The sequence below is a fragment of the Glycine soja genome, chromosome 9 (assembly GCF_004193775.1).
Source record: "Glycine soja cultivar W05 chromosome 9, ASM419377v2, whole genome shotgun sequence".
Taxonomy (NCBI): domain Eukaryota; kingdom Viridiplantae; phylum Streptophyta; class Magnoliopsida; order Fabales; family Fabaceae; genus Glycine; species Glycine soja.
In genome coordinates this window covers 19159534-19169560 of record NC_041010.1, presented here as the reverse complement: position 1 = coordinate 19169560, position 10027 = coordinate 19159534, and the positions used below count along the sequence as shown (strand labels likewise).

At 32.2% G+C, this 10027-nt stretch overlaps 1 protein-coding gene across 1 annotated transcript; it reads right to left on the bottom strand.

Moving 5' to 3' along the window:
* Window positions 1–7617: 7617 nt before the first annotated feature.
* LOC114368237 lies at window positions 7618–9418 on the bottom strand. Its single transcript, XM_028325563.1, has 6 exons — window positions 9350–9418; window positions 9239–9265; window positions 8956–9030; window positions 8487–8597; window positions 7911–8037; window positions 7618–7817 (listed from the first exon to the last, which is right to left on the bottom strand). Exons 1-6 carry the CDS (start codon window positions 9416–9418, stop codon window positions 7723–7725), a joined length of 504 nt encoding a protein of 167 aa, XP_028181364.1. The 3' UTR covers window positions 7618–7722.
* Between the last annotated feature and the right edge of the window lie 609 nt (window positions 9419–10027).

The window sequence follows — 10027 nt, the reverse complement described above, 5'->3', positions numbered from 1 at the left end:
TATGTGCATGGCTTGGTCGTTTTTTTTCTAACTTTTATGTGCGTGGCTATCATTTTCATTTTTGTTTTCCACTTTCGTTTTGTTCTATTGTTGCCGTTGTTTTGTTTTTTCGTTTAATGTCTTTGCCTTTGATTTGGTTTCGGTTTGTATGTACATTAGTCCTTTCCGCTGTTTTTCTTTTTTGGTGTTTTGTTTACAAACCTTTATATTGTGCATCCCTGTCATTTTATAATTTTCCTTTGATTGACAAGTTTGTTTTGACATTTGGTTTTATATCCCTGTGATTACAGATGAAAAATGGCATCATGCGACGACCACTGATCATGCAATTTATCGCTGCCTTCAACAATGACAAGGTCATCTTTTTTCTCAATTCTTCCATTACTATTATTGTTACATATACATGCATTTATATTTCCCACTTTTTTTCAGAACGCCATACAACTTCCAGCCTTCTATCATACTCAATGGGCACCAAACTATCCTGAGTTTGTTCATCTCAGATACAATGGAGCCATTTATGAAATACGAGTCAGACAACGCAGAGAGAAAGTGTATTTAGCATATGGACTGCAAAACTTCCGGAAAGATTTGAAAATCTATGAGTCAACCAGCATCAACTTTTTTGCATGTGGCCATCACTCTGTTTTTGACATACATTTCACACCACCACTGGAGCGGCAAACTTGTGGCAGGCAGAGGCATTCATCCAGGAAGCACATATGGACTCTTCAACTTACTCAGGAAATGCTGGATCATCCTGAACCCCTGGTAAGCTGACTTTCATATCTTAATCTCTTTAAACACATTTTTACCATTTTAACAATTTAACTTTTTCCAAATTACAGAAACTCCCCCATTGTACAGCAGTTCCTCTTACAGCTTGCGGCAACCACATGACAGTCTTAAGGCGGCATGGCCCCCCACTGCAATGGAAAGTTGAAACGCTGAATCCTGCTATTGGTGGAAAAGGTGTTGTCCAACCATGGTATGATTTTCTTGAAGAAATGGATTTTGATGATGGAGATGAAATCTCTATTTATTATAAGTATTATGAAAAAATTTGGGATATCATAATCAAGAGGCAGGAAGATTGGAAAGATGATGACAATGACTAGGCTGTCTTTATCATTTTGCTGTTAATATGTTGCTGATGCAACAAACAATTTTTTTTATTTTGCTATGTTGCTGGTGGAACAAACAATATTTTTAAATTTAATATGAATGTTCCTTCTTTTATGTTTTTATAATATCTTTTTTATTATTCTTCCATCGAAAATCATTTAGACAAAAGATCCGTGCATGCGCACGGGTTACCAACTAGTTGACATATAAAGATAATATTAATTATTAGGAAATCTCAATTGAATAAGTTTAATAATGACATTCACATGTATATCATATGTAATTAATAAATGAGATCTATTAATTTTTATTCAATAAAAATCATTGCATATAGATTGATATATTTAGATTATTGATATCCTATTCACAATAATTTTATGATAAAAAATAGTTTAGATTAAAATTATAAGAGACTTTAATTTTCATAATCTCTATTATGATAAAAAAAATCTTTAATTTTAATCAAGACTTTATTAAATTAATTATTTTTATCAAATAGTATAAAAAATGATAAATAAATAACAATACTATATTATTAGAATTAGATTTGGATTTTAGGCCTACACAATTATTTCCAACACTTCACCAAAATGAAAAATATTCAGCGAAAGCACCACATAAGGATCTGCTCCTCTACGAAGATTGCATTTGAAGAAGAAAGGAAGAGGTCTGTAACATTTCAAATTATTAATACTTTCTTTCAAATTTCAAATTTGAATTCGATTTTGATTTTGTTTTTCCAAGCATTTGTGGGGGGTAAACTGTTATACATATTGTGTTGGGAAGATAGATAGGGAAGAGAGATCCATGCTAGATGCGGGAAACCTCTCTGAAATGCATTTCGTAAGATCATTTAGCCCACCAGTTTGGCTTTCTTTTTTTCAGTTCTTCTCTCTTCTCCGTACTTTTTTTCTTCTCAACAACAACAATGGCAACAACATACTCCACTATTAAAACAACCAACTCTGTTGCCGATGAGGTAACTTAAAATAGGACTTATCTAGGAGTGTAAAGGCATGGTGTACTGTATAGATTTCCTTATATTTGCTTAAACTTTCTTTCAAATATCTAGTTTAAAAGATGTTTTGGGTTCCAGATGAACTTTTTCCTATTTTTAAGGTATACTATTACATGGAAGTCAGTAATTTGAAACTTCGTAAGTTGGACAATGGTAAGGATGAGTTAGTTTCTTGACTGAGTACTATATTGTCTTTTAGGAAGAAAAGAAGAGGTTTGTCACCTTGGTATCATATCAATAGGGGTAACATTTCAAATTTAAATTTTTCATTTGTTTTTATTTACTTGGAAATAGTATTATTTATAATGTGATTGAATGGAATCCCTAATTTCACTTTATTTTTCTCTTTTTGTTGGTTGAGAAAACTGAGAAAAATATCCTATCCTAAATTTCTAAGGCTTAGAGTATTTTTTATTTACTTTCATTTCTAAGGGTATCTGACATTTAGATGAATAAATAAATAAAAAATATGAAATACATTTTAATTTTACTTTTATGTTTAACAAATATTTAAAAATACTTGAAGAGTTAATGCACAACATATTTGTTAGTGATCTATCCTTGAAATCAACTACTTTACATATGTCTAGCTTCTATTGGGTGCTTTTTCACTGTAGAATGAACAATGGATATCCGATTTTGCCCCTCCATTGCATCCAACGGTTCTGATTCATCCTTCAACCTTGACCATTGGATGAAAGTTTTATCATCCTACAAAATCCTGCCCATGGTTCTCTCCCTTCATTGGCTCAAATTTTTTCTCTCTTGCGGCTCAATTCTCTCTCTTCACTCTAAAGCTTCTAATGCTTTCTTCCTCTTGATCATAGGTGTCGTCGCTGACGCTCATTCCATAGAGGAGGACCACAAGTGGAGGATCATGGGGAATTGTTCACCGGAACACAAAGGTTAACTAGGATGCACAAAACGGGGACGGAACATATACGGGTACGGAAAAATGATAAATTTAGAAATATCAAGATTAGAAAATGATTTTTTTTAATATTTTTATTATTAAAAAAAATAAAAAAATATGAAAAATAATGATGTTTTTATTAGCATTTTCATTATTTGTTTTTATTTTCTAAAAATTGTTTTCATTTTTTAAAAGATTAAAATTTTAAAAATATATTTCATTTGACTTATTATTTTCTCTATTTTTAAATAATAAAAACATTAAAAATATATTTTTAAAACAAAATGTATTTTTAAATTTACTTTGTCACCCCGTTCTCTCAAAATGAGATTTTTAATTTCAACTGAAAATAAAATTGTATTATTATCAATCTTTTATTTGTTCTGAAAAATATTTTCACTAAAATTATTTTAAAATCTCAACTAAACATATTTTTATCATTATTTTTATTAAAAAATTTTATTCTCAATAAAAATAAAAATAAAAAGAACCAAACCAAACCAAACACATAATTAACAACATATTATAAACTTTAAGTAAGAGTGTGGGTCAAAGTCTGATGTCGCTGCCTTTTTATCGGCACATCCGTGTCGGTCATACAATTCATCATTTCATCACTCCAAATCTATGAAAGCCAAAGGTTCCCTTAATTTTTTTTATTGTTTTAATAAAAAAGAAAACAACTTTTGGGTCTTCCTTCAGATTTGAGGATTTTGAACTACAATTACGGAGCTTAGAGGAGATATTGCTACAGAGATCATCGTGCAATTTAGTTACAGATGTTTGTATTTAATTTTTGTAAGTGTGTTTTCTGGTTTTATCATCTTTTCTCTTTCTTTCTTTATCCCTCTCTCTTATCCTGTCCCACAGACAAGACATCATCGACTGAGTCTGAATCCTGAACAGTTTTTGTAGCCTCCTCTGCGATCTCGAATTGTGTTTTCTGAAACATGTTGCGGTTTTCGCAATGATTCAATTACAACCTTTTTCACTGTCCCCCCAACTCCCCCTTCACTTATTTTCTCTGCTTCAACCGTCCATGGCGTGTTTCAACTTTGAACCTTGGGGGAATCTTTGAGATTCTTCCCCTTTTTCTTCCACTGAAGCTAAGAGAGAAGCCTTTCAAGTCAGAATTGGTCTGCTACCAAAATTTTGTTGCAATTACTTTCTTGTGGACTGTTGGGACGCACACGTCCCTAATACGTTCCTACTAAATGAAGTCGTTGTTTCCGTCTTGATCAGCTGTATCCAAATAAGTCAACTAGGTTTCATTCAGTATCGGAAACGAGAAACGTCACCTAGTAGGCGTTCCGTGCTTCATAGAAGGTTAATATCTTTCACTATTTTCCCTCTTTTTGTTTTTTTTCCCTTTGTGGTTCCCATTGGGTGCCAGACAGATGCTTGCGGTGGTTCTAATTGGAGTGAAGTGCGTTAGACGGAGAAGGTACGGGGTTTAATAGTCTCTATATGGGTTCCGATTTGGCTACGGTGAAGATGACAGCAACATGGTTATTATTGTGGCTCGATTTTTCTAGTTAATTATAATAATAAATATTCAAAAAGTTATATTTTTTAAATGCCATGTGAACCCATATATAACTTCATTATAATATAAAATTTATTTAAACATTTGGTTTTAAAAAAATTATATTGTTTAGAAAATAAAAATTTGGAGTATGTTTGATAAGTATTTTTCATTAGTTTTTAATTGTTTTTATTGGTTAAAAAATTTGTTTGACTGTATTAATAGTATTTAGTAATTAAACAATTTTTTAATAATTTTTTTTTGTCATGAATAAGAGACTCTAACACACTGAATCAAAAATTAATTTCGTTTATAGTGTTTATTGTTAAGTAAAAAAATTTTACACACAATAAAAAATAAATATAAATTTTTAGGCTATAAATCATTTTCATTAGTGTGAACACAACAACAAGTGACACTAATGCGTCAAGCCTTTCGGTTATTTTTTGTTTTTTTTAGTAGCTTATGGTAATTTTTAGTTGCATGAAAAAACTTTCTTTAAATAAATTTCCTAAGGTTAAAGATAAACATTATAAATAATTTTCTTTAAATAAATGTTGAATCTCAACAGCAAGCTACGATATTGATTGGGATTTTGTTGGCAAGTGTTTTATGCAGCGTAAAAACTTATTTATAGTTATACTATCTTAGGTCTTGAATAATGTTGATTCTTCTTGAGAGCATAGTAAAATAATAATAATTTATTATTATATAATACACAAAAATAAATTAAAATAAAAATTCTTCTAAAATTAATTTTTTAAATATCAGTAAATATAATTTCCCTTTGTTTTCTTTCTATAAAAAAGACACACACAAAATAGTTATTGAAAAACTTATACAATCAACTTAAAAGTATTCGTTTAATATTAGATGTACTAAGAGTGTTGTAGGATTTAGTTTCCCCTTTCTTTATGCATAAATCAACTCATGAACCTATTATGTTTTCTAGAAAAAAATATTTTTTTTTTATATTTTCTTAAATATTTTCTCAAATTAAATAAACGTTGTTGGTGATTTCATTTTCAACTTCTTTTATTACATAGTGCTCAATGGTTTCTCAAATGGCAACATTCAATATTTTTTACTCGTCAATTTCTAAGATCCTATTTAGTAACCATATCAATGTAGCCTTCAACCAATTTGGCTTTAATTTAAAAGGGTTTTCACACCTTGATAAAATAGCAATGATAAGTGATATGATGGTAAAAAAGATTAGTTATAAAATATAGGATGTCATAAAAACATAATAGTATATTCAATAACATATATTAAAGGGCTTCAATCCTTAATAGTTTCCTAATCATCCATGTTAGGATCGTTGAGATTGAGATATTGGTTTCTATCCAAATCATTGTCCATAACCATATTCTCACTTCAGGTTGAGTGTTTGTTGCAAATCCATATTGGAGAGGTTCATACCTTTAGACAGGTGCAACTGGTAGGTTTGGTGCTTCAAAATGCCGAATATTTGGCTCCATTGAATGGAACCCTATAGAACTTGACCCAAATGAACTAATATCATCATTTCATGCTCTTGTTGGATTTTCATTACCCATCTCAAACATTGAAGTCTTCCAATTGAGGGCATTTCCTAAAGCACTTGCATGATTCTGAATTAGTGTATTGCCAAAATTATATGACCAAAGAGGGAAACTAGCATCATTTTGGAAACTTAGGTCATTTTGAAATGCAAGATCTGGCCGTAGGTATTGATCATCATACATAAATTGGTTCTCATCAACTTTCCCATGTAGGTTTTGAAAAGTTGTTGGTGCTTGAGATTTGACCAATCTTTTGTATAAAGGATTGCATTGTGGTAGAGTCTAAGTTTGGCAGTGCATCACCAATTGCATTATTTCCCCCCACTCCAACTGAAGCTCTAGCAAAAGAACTAAAAAATAATTTTTTACATGCACGCCACATTAATACTCTGAAAGTTCAAGTCAACAAATTAGTTCATAAGAAAAAAAAACTTTTATCACTACTCTGATCCTCCAACCGTGACTAAAATTCTTTAAAAGCTAATGTAATAAAAAAAATATAACATGTGATCAATTAAATTCAAGAAAACAGATTAAAAAAAAGCAAAAGAGGGCATTATAATGTACAAACCTGGAGATGTCACTACTACAAAAAGCAACTTCTACATCGGTCGAAGTAAGCTATCTACGTCGGGCCCAACACCGTCTTTGTTCCAGATGTCATTGTATGTCAACAACAACGACATCGGTCAGCCCCAGAGCCGTCTTTGTAATGTCAGAAGACAACGTTAGTGCGCAATTAACAATAGTCGTTATATAAAACAATTCGACGACGCATTTATTGAAGAACCCGTCGTTGTTCGGATCCATTTCAACATCGGGTATCCGTAACAACCGTCGTTGTTAGGATCCATTTCAACGTCGGTGTTTATATTGACCTGTCATTGTTTCAGAAAGCTATAAAGACGGGGTGGAAGTTACACCCGTCGTTGCTTTTTCAAATTTCAACGTCGGGGTGGTTTACACCCGTCGTTGTTGAAGAAAGCTATAAAGACGGGTCTCGTAACGATCGTCGTTGTTCTAGTTCCCCTGCTCACAAAATTTGGGTTATACCATTCACGCAGAAAGTATAATTAAATTAGGAAATAAACAAAAAATAAACTATATGGGATAAATAAACATAAAGTGAATTTTGTTTTCCCGATTCAATATTATCCACAATACTTCTTTTTATGCATTTAGAGGTATGATAATTGCTAGCAAAGTAATGTACAAAGCAATGCATTGTTTTAAAATAATGACATCAAGTCGAGAAACCTTAAGTAAATAGGTACTCATGAGTTAATGTAACATGGGTCCTATCTAAAACTATTTTTTCCAAAATCTTCTAAAAGCATGTGTTTGATATTGTTCTAATGAAAACAAAGAGATCTAACAATTAAGGAAAACATACCTCAGGCTGGTCACTACCGGTACCTAATTGGCCAAACTGATTCCCACCAAATGCATAAATTTGACCATTTACAGAAACACACAATGTATGCCAAACTTAAATTTGATCTAAGTAGCCTACCCCACACAGTGGCATAAAGCTTGGTGTTAGACTTCAGTAATACCAAAACAGAAGAAAAAGAATTTTGGGTTTTGCTGACATTACTCATGATATGCAGGTTGGAATGGATACACTCTTATCCCTTTTTATCTCCAATGATTCCAATAAGCTGTCTACATCCACTTCTTCCGAGGAAGGACCTGTTGCCAGAAAGGCATAGTAAATGAAACTCTGTTTACATGAAAAACAAATAAAACGTGGTGCCTAATATGCTCACTATCATCTATACATACCATCAACACTTCTCTCCAGCATTATACAACCATCTTTCCCCAAAGTTACAATCACAAATTTTATGTTGGGCAACCTTAAAAGCATAGAAACAAGTGCTTGTGGAACAGTTGATGCCTTTGTCCATGACTGTCAGCAGCAAAAAGTGTGTGTATTTAATGATGCTTAAAATAAATTCAACCCACAGAATGGAGTAAAAATAAGGTTTCAGTAAAATAAATGGAAAAAATATGTGAAATAATAAAATTTATAGCTATCTTTGATGAGAAAAGATATGCACTATTGGTATCAGGAAAGCAATGGCCCCTTTCCATCACAAAAAGAATATAGCTTACAAATAAGACAACTGAAATAACACATGTGCTGATGTGCAAGTAGTCTTTTTTTTATTCTTGTCATGATATGACAACATATATTTTACAAAATAAATAATACATTTATTGGTTTACGGAATAGAAAAGTGGATTGTCAAAATCAATTTAATATTTCTGAACATGAAAAGAAAGAAGGTTGATGAGAAAACCTCTAGTATTATACATTTGTTACGACAGTTCTTTCAGAGAAAACAACGCACTTACTGCTGGAAACTTTGCTGAGCATACAACATAATCAGCTAATTTTAGGAGTTTGTCTAACCCTTCCTTTGGCCTTTCTGCATCAATTAAGATGGGTATATTCTTTCTAACTGCCTACATTGAAAAAATATAACATTTTGTTTACATCCCTTCAGATGAATCTCTCTTTTCTCATCCCCAACCCTTTACAAGCAGGAGAAAATGGATAGAAAAAGAAAGAAGACGAATGGGTAAAAGACACCAAGGGAAATTACATAAAAGCTACTAGCAACATTCACAAAACCAGTAAAAATTATGCACATAAAAGCTCTCTCTAACTTTATTGATTTTTTCTAAATTCTCCCTCTTTAAATTCAATCAGTGTATGTTTCTTTAAAATTTTGCATGCCTCCAACTTAAGCACATAATGTTGCTCATATACAATAGCCTTGATGAAGATTACAAATTACAAACAGAACAGTCTTAAAATTACCACAATAAAGGATGTATCTACACCATCATCTCGTAGCTCGTCTAATATACTCCTGCCTTGACTGTCATCAACAATCTAATGAGTGTCCGACCGTGTGTGTATCAGTATCAAATTTGAACCATTAAATATTACAAGATATAACTTATTTTTTTTAAGAAAATGCTGAGAGTTATGAGTAAAATAGTGTATGCACTGAGGCAGCCACCTTGTAAAGGATTATTATATCATCATTCCATCACAAACTAATATTTATGATAACTTTGTTGACTTATAGAATAAAGGCGTTGCCGACATTGCCACCTCCTTCAACCTGAGAAAAGCCACCATCAATCAATGTGAAGAGCACAAGTACACAAATGAATTCATGAAATGTGAAAGAAGAATAAGAAGATACCTTCAAGCTGGTGCTTCTGATTTTGTCATCCGGCTTAGGGTAAGCCGCAACCGTGGCCAAGAAATCCATGGTCACCGCAAACTAGGCAGAAGATCAACATAGGAAACTATTAAAAAATTCCATCAACAGCAAACTCACCTGGCCATACAGTCCCCACCCGAATGTAAGAAGCGCCCCAACATCTACAAAAAGAATTTTAAAATTCTTAAGAAGCATATTGATTAGTTACACATATTGAACACCATCCAGTGCACTATTATCTACAGGATATTATGACTTTATATGTTTTTCTTTCCTCTCTTTTTCTCGGAGTTTGTAACTAAAATAGCTAACTTTTTGTATTGTGGCTCTCCCAAGGTTATTATGACTTTATATGATTGTTATCTATTTCATTCTTCTGATGTGAAGGTGCTTCTTGTTATGTATGCAGGTTTTGATACCAATAAGGGGAATAAAAGAGGTCAATGAAAGCCAGAATGTGAACAAGGCAGAACAGAAGTATTTAGAGATAGTGACTGAGGATTATTCTGAATTTTGGTTTGTGGGGTTTTTGCGGTATGACAAAGCTCTCAAGCATCTCAATAAAGCTATTTCCATGGCCAATAAGGTAACACAGGCAGAAACACACACAAACAAATCACGTAACACAACACACAAACACACACACACACACACAGA

Coding starts and splice junctions, on each gene's coding strand:
- LOC114368237 (XM_028325563.1), bottom strand. CDS start 9,418: ATGGATTTCTTGGCCACGGTTGCGGCTTACCCTAAGCCGGATGACAAA. Junction 9,031..9,238: donor GAGGTGGCAATGTCGGCAAC/GCCTTTATTCTA, acceptor GACACTCATTAG/ATTGTTGATGACAGTCAAGG. Junction 8,598..8,955: donor TAGATACATCCTTTATTGTG/GTAATTTTAAGA, acceptor TTTTCAATGTAG/GCAGTTAGAAAGAATATACC.